We start from the raw sequence: 15,508 nt of genomic DNA, 5'->3' as shown, positions 1-15,508 counted from the left end.
TTTGGTTTCAGTCCCTTATGAAAAGCTGCAGGTTCAGTTCCCACCGATTGTAGTAAAAAACTCAGGCCCAATCTTGATGGGGAAAAATTGGTTGAGAAAGATTCACCTTGACTGAGCCAACATTTTCCAATTTGATGATGGCTGCCTGAGTGAGTCTTAATTAAATACCTGCATGTTTATCAGGGAGGCTTAGGGACTATCAAATGAGCTAGGGCCACCTTAAAAGTTGACCAGGAAGCAATTCCATGATTCTGCAAGGCCCGCCAAGTGCCATTTGCTTGTATGCTGGAGGCAGAAAGCAGGAGGCATTAAAGCAAAGTAGTCACCAAATTGGTATAGCTTGCGGAATGGGCAGTACCAGTCATACCAGTTGTAAAGCCCAATGGGTCTGTTCGTCTTTGCGGGGATTTTAAGCAAACAGCAAATCACTTCTCACAGCTGGATAAATCCCTTGGATAGAGGTTTTCTACACAAAGCTGGTAGAGGCGCTGTTCTTCACGAAGTTGGACATGGGCCATGCATACCTGTAATTGCGATTAGATGTGGAGTCCCAGAAGTATGCCACAATTAAAGCCCAGAAGGGTTTGTACCAACTTGCAAGACTGCCATGTGGAGCATATGAAGATACAGCCAGATAGAGAAGAAAGGCTGGCAGTCAACTTTGGTATGAGAAAGTTCTACCAATGCATTTGTGGATGTAAATTTGTAATAGTAGTGGACCCCAAACATCTGCTAGGGGTAATTAAAGAGTACAGGGCCTTGCCATCCATAGCTTTGGGTTGAATTCAGCAGTGCATTCTTATTCCAAGTGCATATACTTAAAAATTGGCAACCGTCTGGGAAGCCAAGTGACAAATGTCAATGCATTGAGCCACCTCCCACTGGCAGATATACCATCGGTGATGCCTCCCCTCGAAGATCCCATTCTGGTTTTAAACTTCCAGGGCTCCCTTTTGTCACCGCTGACGATATTAGGCTGTGGACACAAACCAATCTCATCCTGGTAGAACTAAAACCCGGTAAAGGGAGAAACAAAAGGACTATCACAACCAGAATTGAAACCTTTCTGGACCTGGCAAAATAAAGATTACTATAGGGACCAAGAGTGATTGCCCCAAGCAAAGGTCACCACTGGATACTGGCTGATCTCCATTAGTGTCATCCAGGTCTGTCCAAAGTGAAGATGTTGGCAGGAAATTATATCTGATGGCCCAGATTGGAAGCTGACATAGCCGCTTTGGTGGGGTAGTGTCCAGAAGGGCCAACAAGGACAGAAATAACTGCCAGTAGCTTCTCCGCCTTCATGAATAAACCCTAGACTTGGTTACACATTAACTGTCAGCCCGTTCATGGGATCTATATTCTTAGTCCTTGTGGATGCCTACTCAAAGTGCCTGAAGTTCATTTGTCAAACACGGGGACGACGATCAAAAAGTTGCGGGCATCTTTTACAATTCACAGACTCCCAGAAATGCTGGTTACAGAAAACAGGTCAGCAGTTCCCAGCAGGGAACTTGAACATTTCCTAAAGTCGAATGACATTTGGCATACAAGGACAGCTCCATACTATCTGGCATTCAATCGTCTGGTGGAAAGAGCTGTCCAAACTTTGAAGGCAGACTTAAAGAAATAGCTTAGAGCTTCACTTTATTCCAAACTGTCCCAGTTCCTGTTTAATTATAGACAGGTAATTATAGAACCATTCCCAGCAATTCCAGGGGCAATTCCAGCAGAGTTGCTAACGGGGAGAAGACTTTGCACCACATTAAATCTAATCTGGGGTGGGGGGAAGGAATGCCGATGCCGGACACACGCGTCCTCTAAGAGAGGGAAGCAGTTAAATTCAGGGGACAATCTTTGTTGTAGGAACCACGGGAATGGCTCTGCAAAGGTGAGAGAGATGGCCGACATGAGGTCAGGTTCAGCGATGTATAAAGTTCGGGTAGGAGAGACACCCCCAAACAGGCACATGGACCACACGAAAGCTGCAACCTTGTAAGCAGGACAGGAACAAAGCTTACCCAGCCCCTCAGAACATCAGGCAAGTCTGTCAGAACTCATGGGTTCTCCCCTTCCACCTAGTGTCAAAGAAATCTCCAGGAATGAGATGAACACAGTAGAAATCGCAGCCTTGACATCTTTACTACAGAAGATGATGATAAGTTTCAGCCGAGATGCTCTGGGCACAGGAGTTGGTCTATGTTCCAGTACGTGCCGCCAGAACCTGAGGCAGAGTCAGAGAACCCACACATAGTATGAAAACATCTAAGGAGAAGCTACAGGAAGAATAATGGGCCTACATCGCAGGACTTGAGGGGTTTTGGATGTAGTGGGTGGAATGAGATCAGCCAAGTCAATCTCATTGAGTATGAGTTCCCTGATTGAGCTGTTAACTTGGTCCAGTCAGGGAGCCCTGGCTGCTGGATAGAAATGAAGTTTGGTGTAGGAACCAAGGGAATTCCTCACCATGGGTAAGAGGCATGGTCAACATGAGGCGTGGTCCCGTGATGTACGAAGTTCAGTTAGGAGAGGTGGTTCCAAACAAGCACATGGACCACATGAAAGCTGGAACCTTGCAAATAGGATGATGTGGCTCAATGGTTATCGGTGCTGCCTCACAGCATTAGGGGCCGGGGTTACTTCTAGCCTCGGGTGACACTCTGTGTGGAGTTGGTGTATTCCACACCCACCCCCTCCGTGTCTGCATGGGTTTTCTCTGGGTGCTCCGATTTCCTCCCACAGTCCAAAGATCTGCAGGTTAGGTGGATTGGCCATGCTGTTTTGCCTAGTGTCCAGGGATGTGCAGGCTAGGTGGATTAGACATGAAAAATGCGGGGTTACAGGGATAGTGCAGAGGGTCGGTCAAAGACGATGGTCTTCAGAGGGACGGTGTGGACCCAATGGGCTGAATGACCTGCTTCTACAATGTAGGAATTCTATGATAAACAGGAGTATCAGATGTTCTGCTGCCTCCAGGAGCCAGCTTTGTGCCAACTGAGTCAGTGTCGTGTCATAGAGTCATCGAGGTGCATACCATGGAAAAAACCCTTTAGTCCATGTCGACCAGATATCCTAAAATAATCTAGACCCATTTGCCAGCATTTGGCCCATATTGTCCTAAACCCCTACTATTCGTGTATCTGTTCAGAATCTTTTTAATGTTGTAATTCTACCACAGTTCCAGTTCCACAGTTCCAGTCTATAGTTCCACCTTCCTTAAATAGTAGCACCACATTAGCCAACCTCCAATCTTCCGGCACCTCACCTGTGGCTATTAGGTACTATGCAGATGTGAAATATGTGTGACTTGGTGAATGGATACTGACTTTATGGAGTTTTTTCTGTATAATATCACAAACTTGTTTGATTTGTGATTGAATACTATACTCTGAGAAATATTATCGTCACATTCTGCAGAGCTTGATCCTGTACAAAGTGTGACCTGTCAGAATTGGACTCATTTGGACTAATCATTATGCAAGTCCTCCCACCAGACAAGACATACAATTGAGGAATATTGACCTCATTTTTTTCTTTTGCAATACCTAAAAGATAAATCACTATCAGTGCCATTATTTGAAGTGAACAGTATGCATAGCATCTAAAGATGATAAGAGAGCAAAATTCCATTAAGATTTATCTATTAATTAATGATGGTACGTGTGAAATTATGGTAATAAATACAAAACTCCTACTTTGGTCTTGAAGCTCTTCTGATCATCATATCCAAGCCATTCATTACCCTTGAAAGCATAAGGCACCATCTGATCATTAATAAATTGAAGGGATGCATCTTTCAAAAATGCACAGATCTGTCAATCAAAACCAATGAGTATTGTTAGAATGTCAGGCAAATGTATCCTATTTTCCCACAGGTTCAATCCCACTTACACGCAATTAGTCAACTTATATTACTAATGAATTCAATATATTTGATTGGAGAATAAGTAGAACATTAATATTTCATTACAGAAGCAAGAATCCTCCCTAAAACATACATTGCTAAAAAAGAAAAGTAAAGGGAGAGAGTATTAAATATATGCAATATTATCCTTTTAATGCTAATAGTGAGGATTAATCACAAAATGTTGGGGGATCTATCATAAAAGAAGACAATAAGAATATGAATAGGAGTATGCCATTCAGCCCTTCAAACCTGTTCTGCCATTCAACAAAATGATGGCTGATCCAACGTTCCTCTTGTCCACTTTTCTGCCTTTTCCCTGTAACCCTTGATTCCCCGACTGATCAAGAAGCCATCTCAGCTTTAAGTATACACAAGGGACTCTGTGGCAAAGAGTTCCCAATACTCTCAATCCTCTGAGAGAAATCCCTCCTCACCTCAATCTTAAATTGGTTCCTCTTAATTCTGGGACTGTGCCCTCTGGCCCCACACTGTCCCATGAGGGAAATATTCTCTCAGGATTCACTTGTCAAGCACCTTAAGAATCCTATACGCTTCAAAGAGGTCACCTCTCATTCTTCCAAACTCCAGGGAATGGAGTTGCAACCATAAGACAATCCATCCATCCTGGGAATCATCCTAGTGAATTTTTCATGAATATCTCTTTCAAATCTTTTTCAAAAGGCAAAGTTTGCAGACTTTATGAGTGTCTGAACCTTTGAATGAACCACATTTGGTGGTGCCCATTAGCAGATGGCAAAATCAAAACCCTGCTCCTCATAATGGTTTGCCTTTTCAGTGCATCACATGTTCTTTCTATGTGTTTGTTCAGTAATGTATGCAGCTTCCAAGTACATGCAAGTGTGCCATTCTAAGTCTAAATTGTCAGCAAAACAGCTAGCTTTACAGTTGCTGCTTCACGCCGCTATTACATAGCAAATTGAATGGTGTTTGTCTTTAACAGGATACTGTCTTCAAGCCAAAAAGATGTTGTGCCTATCACACAAATAAGCAACATGATTGATGGATTTCAGTGTCAGCATGATGCCAAGTACTCCACCCTACTCCCTGGCCACCACCTTTGTCTCCGGCTTGCTACAGTGTTCCAGTGAATCCCAACACAAGCTGGAGGAACAACACCTCAGTTTCCGCCTGGGGACCTACAGCCCTCTGGACTCAATAATTTTAGGGCCTAAACTCTCCCATTCCCAGACGCCCACCCCACACATCAGGCCTTGTTACCACATAGTCTGCTACGACACACCCACTTTTGTTAGTCACTAACAGTCCCCATTAACAACTATTCACCTTCCGAGTCTGATTGTTAGCAACTCCTTTGTCCAACAGTCTTTCTCTCTCTTTGGGCTCTATCTTATCATTTACTCCCTACCCCACCCACCTCCCTATTTTCTGCATATAAACTGACGTTTTCCCAGCCGCCATCAGTTCTGAGGAAGAGTCACCAGATCCAAAATGTTAATTCTGTTTTCTCCTCCACAGATGCTGCCAGACCTGCTGAGCTTTTCCAACAACTTTGTTTTTGTTCCTGATTTACAACATCCGCAGTTATTTTGTTTTTTTTTATAGGTATCCTTTTATTCAGATGTTCCAGGGATGAGTGTAGGGCAAGAGAAATGGTATCTGTCATTGTCCTGTTGCAACCATGGGTAAATTGCAAGGGAATGAGGAAGGCTGGGTAGTTAGAGTTAATATGAGCCATGATTAACCTCTCTAAGTACTTCATAACAAGGGAGGTTAGAGATATAGAGCAGTAATCATTGAAGAACATTGCATGTGTTTCTTTAGGTACTGGGATGATGGTGATCATCCTGACGCAGCTGGAGACTTTAGATAGTAGCAAGGAGAGACTAAAGATGTCAGCAAATACTTCGTCAGCAGGTTCACACGGGACTAGAGTGCACAACTGGGGGACGCTCTGGGTTCCTGTCATGAAAGCTGATCTGGTGACTGATACTTTTGGGACAAGTGATACTATTTCACCAACCTTCTGTTCGAACCGAGCATAAACACCATTGGGTACATCAGGGAAAGATGCATTTTTGTCCACTATTCTGTTCTGTGTACTGACAATACTTAAGCAGACCATACATGTGATATTCAGAACACAACAGCTAACATCAATGTGATTTTGTAATTGGAAATCATATGCTATTTAATCCTGAATGTGCAAAGAATTATAGTGATGACCAATTTAGGTCCATCAATTGGGCATGCAGTGTAATGCAATTGCTTGTACTGTAAGACATATAGTAATAGACAGGGCTCTGCTCTTTGAAACAAATGTGCAAAACATTTGATAGCTATTCATTGGAGATTGGTCAGTGGGAGGGGTAGAGCAGATGGGTGGGGAAGAAAGTGGACAGGTCATGCCAGGCCAAAAAGGTGGTGATGAGAGGGATGTTTGGACATGGGATGAGGCTGGGGGTTAGGAAGATTTTAAAACTGGTGAATTCTACGTTAAGGCTATCGGGTTGTAGGCTCTCCAGCCACATTCAAACTTCCTTCTCATCCCCGCTTCCTTGATCTGACACAACCTGTCCATCATCTTCCCCACCTATCAGCCCTACCTTGCTTGCTGACCAATCTCCACCACCCCATACCTGCATCTACCTATCACTACCACACCTACCTTTCCCCAGCCCCACCCGTCCACCCTCCCGGCTCCTTGACCCCAAACACAACTTGTCCATCTTCTCTTCCACCTATCTGCCCCACCCATCTCACTGACCAATCCCCACTATTCCCTACCTGCATTCACCTATCAATGTCCCACCTACTTTTTCCCACCCCAACCCCTCCTCTCAATTTATTTCCCAGCTCTTTCCCCCTCTGCATTTCTGAAGAAGGGTTCTGACCCAAAACATCAACTTTCCTGCTCCTCTGATGCTGCCTGACCTACTGTGTAACTCCAGCTCCACAGTGTTGTCTCTGACTCCAATATCTGCAGTTTTTCCTAACTCCCTTATATTACTGAGTTAGTCTTCCAGCATATTCACAAAAAATGGTTAACCTAAGCAGATCTATAAAGGACTATTCAAATGACTCGCTAGCTTTTGGGATTTGTGATTCAAATGATGCAGGTTTGATTACAATGTTCGATTTAGGACCGAATTCTTTTGCAAATGCCTTTATAAGATTCTTTAACCCACTGTCTCAGCAGATCAACTGCACACAGGGGCATACTAAAATGGTGTTCCTACTCTGTGGCATAGAAGCTCAATGCTGTTTGATATCTCTGGCATTTTTTCCTGCACAATTCTCACCACTGGTCTCAGGGGGCCTTTCAGGTTTCAAACAGCTGGAATTGGAGTAGAAACTGCTTATCTTACTAGCAGCTTTCAGACTGAGTCTCACCAAGGCAATTCTTCTCTGCCTCCTTTGTAGAAATCTTCTTGTGATTTCTCCCCATAGAATTTAAAGTAATTACACCAATTTGATCTAAATTGGTGTCTCCACCACTGCTACCGTTGCAGGTAGTTTGAGTTCCATTTTTAATATTTTACATGGAGATGGCTTGTCTCTCGGGGCAATTTACACCTTCTTCTAGGAGACTTGAAGGGCTTGGATCTGACTAAGGCAGGTTTCTTCAAAACTAGCCCAGGATATTCTTTATTCTTCTACTTTTCCTTTTCATCTTGGAGTCTCTCATTTTCAGGATTTCTCAAACCGACTGGACTGAGGCCCTCCAAAGCCTCTTACTATATACCCTTTTACAGAGATTGGCCTGGATATATTGCTGACGATAACATTTTGTTCAGATTTATTGTAAAGATTCACAAAGGTTTGCTCTATTCTGGAATACCTTGTAAGAAAGCTAATGATAGCAGAAAGACTGTGCTATTTTCTGGGCCTGTGGATTGTTAAGGTGCAAAGATTGGGTTTATTGGAGTGATTTGCTCTTCCTATTGGATGTGGCAGATTAAGGAGAGTTTCCGTTTACTGATGATTATGTCTGCAGGAAGTGTGTTTGGTTGCAAATCCTACCGGATCAGTTGGAGCGGCAGTTAGAGGCAATGTGGGATTTACAGGAGCTGGGGGTCTGATAGATGGCAGTTGTAGGCAGGGAGATAAATTGAAGATGTGGTCAAGGAGGTGGTTTACCTGGAGCAAAGAAGGACAGGGTGGCAGATTGTGTACGAGTCCCTTGTAGCTAACCCCATCTCAAACAAGTATACTGTTTTGGCAAATGTAGGGGGTGATGGACTCTCAGGGGAATGTAGCACTGTCAGCCAGGTTTCTGGTACCGATATAGGCTTGAACATATCAAGGGTTATTGCCAGGTTCCAAGTGTTAAATGGTGATCGTGGACTCTGTCGTCAGAGACACAGACAGACTTTTTGCAGGCTAACAATGAGACGTCAGAATGGTGTGTGGCTTCCCTGGAGCCAGGATCAAAGATATCTCAGAGAAGGTGCAGAATATTCTCAAAGGGGAGAGGGACCAGCAAGAGGTTGCTGTGCACACTGGAAGTAATGACATAAAATCTCATCCCTTTCTCTTCCTAAGGAGAGAATATAGGAAGTTAAAATCGGAATATAGGAAGTAAAAAGTAGGTCCTCGTGGGTAGGGATATATGGATGAGTCCTGGTGCCATGAGCTGGTAAAGGTTGTAAAAGAAGGATAGAGCAGATGAGTGTGTGGCTGAGAACTGGTGCTGGGGTAAACAATTTTACAATTTTGGATCCTTCAAATGTCTTCTGGTGTTGTAGTGATCTGTATAAGAAGTACTGAATTTCACCTTAACTGGAAGGGACTAATATACTGGCGGGAGATTTGTTAGAGCTGCTCAGAAGGATTTAAACTAGTTGGGGGCATGGGGGTGGGGAGGTGGTTACGCAAGTTGGTGGTGAGACCTATGGAGATGGTGAGGAAAGATCAGTCTGAGACTGGTATAGTTGGGAAAAGGAGTAAGTCAAACAGGCAGGAACAAAGTAGACAATGAGGTAGGGCTGATAAATTGAACTGCATTTGTTTCAATACAAGTTCCCTAACCGGTAAGGCAGATGACCTCAGAGCATGGTTAGGAACATGGGACTGGGATAGCAAAGCAATTATAGAGACATGATGCAAGGATGAACAGGATTGGCAGCTTACCTTTTCAGAGTATAGGTGCTATAAGAAGGATAGAAAGGGGAGCGGGGGACAAAAGAGGAAGGGAGCGGTATTTTTGATGTGGGAGAACATTAGAGCTGTACTTGAGGATATTCCTGGGTATACGTCCAGGGACATTAATTGGGTGGATCTGAGAAATAAGGAAGGATGGTCACTTTATTGGGATTGTACTATTGACCTACAAATAGCAGGACAGTGAAAAACAATTTTTTTTTAAAAGATCACAGTTATCTGTAATAGGGTGGTTTATGGGAGGAGATTTTAACTTTCCAGGCATAGTTTGGAACTTCCATAGTGTTAAGGGCTTGGTTGGAGAGGAATTTGTTCAGTGTGTACAAGAAAATTTTCCCCTAGAGTATATGGATTTACCAACGAAAGCAGGTGTAAAACCTGACCTACTCTTGGTAAATAAGGCAGGGCAGGTAAGAGGTGTCAGTTGGGGGGCACTTTGGGGCTTGTGATCATAGTTCTACTAGTTTTAAAATAGTAATGAAAAAGGATAGCTTGGGTCTAAAAGTTAAAATTCTAAATTGGAGAAAGACCGATTTTGACTGTATAAGGCAAAAACCTCCAAAGGTTGATGGGGGGGCAGGGGTGCAGATGTTTGCAGGTAAAGGGACTGCTGGAAAATAGGAAGTCTTTAATACAATTAAATAATGACAATCCAGAGACGGTTTGTTCCTGTTAGGGTGAAGGGGAAGGCTGGTAGGTGTAGGGCATGCTGGTAAATTACAGCAATTAAGGTTTTGGTCAAGAGTAAGAAGGAAGCCTATGTCAGGTATAGGCAGCAGGGATCAAGTGAATTCCTAGATGAGTATAAAGGTAGTAGGTGTATACTTAAGAGGGAAATCAGGAGGGCAAAAGAAGACATGTGATAGCTTTGGCAAATAGGGTCAGAAGGACCCAAAAGGGATTCTATGAGTACATTAAGCACAAAAAGGTAACAAAGGAGAGAATAGGGACCCTTAAAAATCAGCAAGGCCAACTATACATGGATCCACAGGAGATAGGGGAGATACTAAACAAATATGTTGCATTAGAGTTTACTGTGGAGAAGGATATGAAAGAGAAGGTGGGGAAATAAACTGCAACATCTTGAAAAATGTCCGTATTACAGAGGAGGCAGCACTGGACATCTCAAAACTCATTAGGCAGATAAATCCCCGGGGCTGAATAAGGTGTATCCTAGAATGCTGTGGGAAGCTAGAGAAGTGATTGCTGGGCCCCTGGCTAAGATATTTGTGTCATCAGTAGCCATGGTTGAGGTACCGGAAGCCTGGAGGTTTGCTCATGTGGTGCAGCTATTTAAGAAAGGTGGTAAGGAAAAGCCAGGGGACTATGGACCAGTGAGCATAACATCAGGGGTGGGCAAATTGTTGGAGGGAATCTCGAGGGACAGGACAAACATGTAAATGGAAAAGCAAGGACTGATTAGTAATAGTCACATGGCTTCATACATAGGAAGTAGTGTAAACATGAGCCTGATCGAGTTTTTTGAAGTGGTAGTAACAAAGGTGATTGACGAGGGCATAGTAGTGGATGTGATCTATATGGACTTCAGTTAGGTGTTTGGCAGGGTTCCTTATGGTAGGCTGGTTAGCAGGGTTAGATCACATGGAATAGAGAGAGAACTAGCTATTTGGATGCAGAACTGGCTCGAAGGTAGAGATGGGGATAATGGTGGAGGGTTGCTTTTTAGGCCGGAGGCCTGTAACCAGTGGTGTGCGACAAGTATTAGTAGTTGTCCCACAGCTTTTTGTCATTTATATAGATTATTTGGATGTGAACATAGGAGGTATGGTTAGTAAGTTTGCAGATGACATCAAAATTGGAAACATAGTGGACAGCGAAGAAGGTTACCTTGGGATACAATGGGATCTTAATCAGATGGGCCAATTGGCCGAGGGGCGGCAGATGAGGTTCAATTTAGATAAATTTGGGATCCTGCAATTTTGAAAAGGCAAATCAAGGCAGGACTTATACATTTAATGGTAAGGCCCTGGGGAATGTTGCTGAATAAAGAGACTTTGGAGTGCAGGCTCATAGTTCCTTGAAATGGAGTCGCAGCTAGACAGGATAGTGAAGAAGGTGTTTGGTATGCTTTCCTTTATTTGTCAGTGCATTCAATATCGGAGTTGGGAGGTCATGTTGCAGCTGCAAAGGGCATTGGTTAGACCATTAGTGGAATACTGCATTCAGTTCTGGTCTCCCAGCTATAGGAAGGATGTTGTGAAACGTGAAAGGTTCAGAAAAGATTTGAGGACGTTGCCAGAGTTGGAGGGTTTGAGCTATAGGGAGAGGCTAAGTAGACTGGGGATATTTTCCCTGGAGCATCAGAGGCTGAGGGGTGAAGGGCATGGATAGGGTAAATAGACAAGGCCTTTTCCCCCAGTGTGGGGGAGTTCAAAACTAGTGGGCATAAGTTTAAGGTGAGAGGGGAAAGATTTGAAAAGGGGCCTAAGGGGCAACATTGTCACACAGACGGTAGCGCGTGTATGGAATGTGCTGCCAGAATAATAATGGAGGCTGGTACAATTACAACATTTAAAAGGCATCTGGATGTGCACATGAATAGGAAGGATTTAGAAGGATATCGGCCAAATGCTGGCAAATGGGACTAGATTTATTTAGGATATCTGGACGGCATGGATGAGCTGGACAGAAGTTACCATGCAGTATATCTCTGTGGCTTAAAATAGATCTTCATCTAAACTTTCTGTGAAATATTCCAGTCAACTCTCCTAATTCCTTACCACATTATTGAAGCATGGAGCTATTTATTCAAGGATCATATAAACTACTTGATGATTGTATTCACATATTTCAATTACTATTCAACTTAACGGTCTGGTACAAATTTGCATTTTGAGCATTTGTTTTCAGTATTGACCGACTGTCCTCCCATTACTGCAGAGGTCTTGTCTGACCCTTCTGGGCTGGGTGTAATTCTCATTACCTTTCAGTTATCATTCCATTGATTTGGTTCTGTCCAAAAAAAAATCTTTTGCAGTTGTCTGGGAAACAAAATTCTAAGCACTAACTTATTCATTTACCCAGTAGTAAATTTTCTCTGGACTTGAGATTCTCTGTAAAAGATAATGTCAAGAAATACCTTGAGAGTTTATTTTTCAGTGTGTCTTAAGATAATTTATTATAAAATTCTTTTGCATTTAAGTAGCTTGCTTTTTTCTCCTGTGGAAAAAAAATACTCCTGTTATTGAAGAAAATGCACAGCTTCATGTGAATATGTCTCAGTGACTAACATCCAAGTTAATCAGGAAAGTAAAAAGAAACATTACTGACCATTCCGAGCACGGACTTGTCCATGACCAAAACAGTTGGGACAATAACACCACAAACAGTTTCAGCATGATTACCTCATGGTATGCCAAAAATCCACTTAAGGCACTGTATGGACCAGGGGAACCACCACCAGAAACAGGAACAGAAAGATCTTTTTTGGAAGTACTAAGTTTGTAGGTATTTCCAAAAGCTGGAAATCCAACAAGGAGTTTTTCTGCTGGTGCACCCTTATCTCTCCAGTATTTTAAAGCGTACTCCTGTAAAATAATTCAGTTTGATATCTTTGAGGTTCTACAAGCCAACAAAAATGTTCTTACTAGATATTTGTGATAATTAAAATATTAAAATATAGATACTACTTTGCACGAATACTTACAATACTATTGGACTTATTGTCAGCAGAGCCAGGATGCAGGGGGCTATGGTGTGCAGTGAACTGATCCTGCACCCCATGAAAATCATACGTCATCACAGAGATTAAGTCCAGATATCTGTTCAAAACAAAATAAAAATTCAATTTAGCAGTTTCCTATAATCATTACTCATGTGGGAAGCAATAGCTCAGTATCTTTATTTCTGGATTAGTAATCCAGAGACTAAGGTAATGTTTCATGGGCACAAGTTTGAATCCCACCATGAAAACTGGTGGAATTTGAATTTGATAAATATCTGGAATTAGAAGTCTAATGATGACCACAAAACTATTGTTATAGAGAGCCAGGCATGGAGCTGGATGAACACAGCAGGCCAAGCAGCATCTTAGGAGCACAAAAGCTGGCGTTTTGTGCCTACACCCTATTTTTCTGATGAAGGGTCTAGGCCCGAAACATCAGCTTTTGTGCTTCTAAGATATTGCTTAACCTGCCGTGTTCATCCAGCTCCACACTTTGTTATCTCGGATTCTTCAGCAACTGCAGTTCCATTATCTCTGTTATAGTGAGCCACCTGGTTCGGTAATAGTTGTTAGTGAAAGGAACCTTCTATTCTTATCTGGTTTAGGCTTCATGTGACTCCACATCCACAGAAATATGGTTGGCTTTGAACAACTCTCCAAAATGGCTTAGCAAGCTACTCAGTTGAATCAACAGCTAGAGAAAGTCTCAAAAAGGGAATGAAACTTGATTGACCACCTGGCATCGATGAAGGCTCTACAAACAATAACAAGCACAAATTCTGGCAATCTGACAAAGTCCTACAAACTAACATCCTGGGGCTTACTGCCAAATTTTGAAAGAGTTATCATGTAGACTAGTCAGGCCATGGTTTAACATGGCCATCGTTATGGAATCATACCTTACAGAAAACATTTCAGATACAACCACAGATGATGACGTTCTTTTCCACCAGGAGGATAGACCTAGCAAGGGTGGCTTCCCAGTGGCACATATTTGGGGTGGATTTTCCCTGTGAGTCCTCAACATTGACTATGGACTGCAAAAGCTTTTTACGACATTAGGCCAGACATGAGCATGGAAGCCTCCTGCTGGTTCCCAAGTAACATATATTATCTAATGGGCCCAAAACTGTTCATAATATTCCAGCTGTGGTCTGACTATTGTTTTGTGTAGTTTTAGCAAAACTTACCTATTTTTATAGATCATAGAATAGACAGTTCATAGAAACCCTACAGTGTAGAAGCAGACCATTTGCCCCTTTGAATCTACCCTGACCCTCTAAACAGCTTCTCATCCAGACCCATTCCTGTAACACTGCATTTCTCATGGCTAATACACCTAGCCTGCACATCCCTGGACACTATGGGGCAATTTAGCACGGTCAATCCACCTTACCTGCACACCTTTGGCCTGTAGGAGGAAACCAGAGCGCCCGAAGGGAACCCACACAGACACAGAGAAAGTGCAAACTCCGTACAGACAGTCGCCCAAGGGTGGAACCAAATCTGGGTCCCTGATGCTGTGAGGAAGCAGCGCGAAACACTGAGCCACTATGCTACTCCCACCCCCACCCTTTTCCTTAGAATGGAAGGTCAACATTCCTTTTCCCTTTATTACCTGAACTTGAATGCTACCTTTATGTGATTTCTAGATGACTACTCCCAAACTCCTCTGTCTGCAGTCATTCTCCATTTAAATAATATTTAGCTCCTGTATTTCTCCTGCAAACGTGTATAACATCACATTTCCCCACATTATATGCCATCTGCAAAGCTTTTGACCATTCATTTAACCTATCTATACCCCTCTCTGTGCTTTATTTTTCATCCTTATCGCTTTTCCTGCTCCATATTTTTGTGGCGTCCACAAACCTAGTGACAGTATATTCCCTTTCCTCACCCAAGTTATTAATATATATTGTAAATAAGAGATAGAATATTCATTTTTGATGTTATTGCACATTCCCACGTATTTCTCCATATTTCTATTTGTTTCCTTTTCTACAAAGGACGAAAGCTTCCATAGTGACTGCTCACTGGAAATGGTTTTGATGTATGAAAACCTGGTTGTTGACTCTCTATCAGCACGATCCATTTCTATCATGAGTTTCAGCTGCCCATTGTCAGGGTTCCCCTTTTATCCTTTGATAAGGATTAGATGGGAATAGAAGGGTGGAGTCCAATCCTCCTGTTTCCAAGATTTCAAATTTGTCCCTTTGAATCTACCCTGACTGTCTAAACAGCTTCTCATCCTGACCCATTCCTGTAACCCTGCATTTCCCATGGCTAATCTATCAAGAAATTTGAGATTTATGTTTTCATTCTTGTGATATCAAAAGTCAGGAAGTCTCATTATCAGACACATTTGAAGATTTCATTGTGGGTTATAGATTGCAAGTGATGAATTTTAATATTCAGATAATTCTCCATTGGAGTCCCAGCCAATGGATATCCCTTTGTATGTTACTGAGTGTTTGGCTACTTTCAGGACAGGTGATTTTGATAGTATTCCAAAAAGTGTATCAGCTCATTGGTATTGAGAGAAAATGCAGTAATGGATGTTTAAGTAAGCTGATCAGATTTTAAACAATAATGGTCTGTAAGGCTGAGTGTTGTTCCCTGTTGTAATGTTGCACTGACCTTGGACAAGCATAATACATTTAAGAAAGCTAAATCATGACATGGGATATTTGAGTAAGCAATGTCTCCATCATACTCTGTATGATTAGTCATATTGTCATAACAGTACAAATATAATCACATCTTTGGAACTC

At 42.5% G+C, this 15,508-nt stretch overlaps 1 protein-coding gene across 1 annotated transcript in view; it reads right to left on the bottom strand.

Annotated features, from left to right (window-relative positions):
• Positions 1-15,508, bottom strand: part of LOC125462669 (acidic mammalian chitinase-like) — a 67,002-nt gene that overhangs the window by 13,613 nt on the left and 37,881 nt on the right. Inside the window, exons 7-9 of the mRNA XM_059653259.1 lie at positions 12,705-12,831; positions 12,415-12,594; positions 3,696-3,812 (exon numbers count right to left, since the gene is read on the bottom strand). Of these exons, the coding sequence (XP_059509242.1) occupies positions 3,696-3,812; positions 12,415-12,594; positions 12,705-12,831 (424 nt within the window). The remainder of the gene's footprint in view (positions 1-3,695; positions 3,813-12,414; positions 12,595-12,704; positions 12,832-15,508) is intronic.

Source organism: Stegostoma tigrinum, chromosome 21 (assembly GCF_030684315.1).
Source record: "Stegostoma tigrinum isolate sSteTig4 chromosome 21, sSteTig4.hap1, whole genome shotgun sequence".
In the NCBI taxonomy this organism is placed as follows: Eukaryota; Metazoa; Chordata; class Chondrichthyes; order Orectolobiformes; family Stegostomatidae; genus Stegostoma; species Stegostoma tigrinum.
The sequence above is the reverse complement of the archived record's forward strand: the minus strand, read 5'-3'. Positions and strand labels throughout refer to the sequence as shown.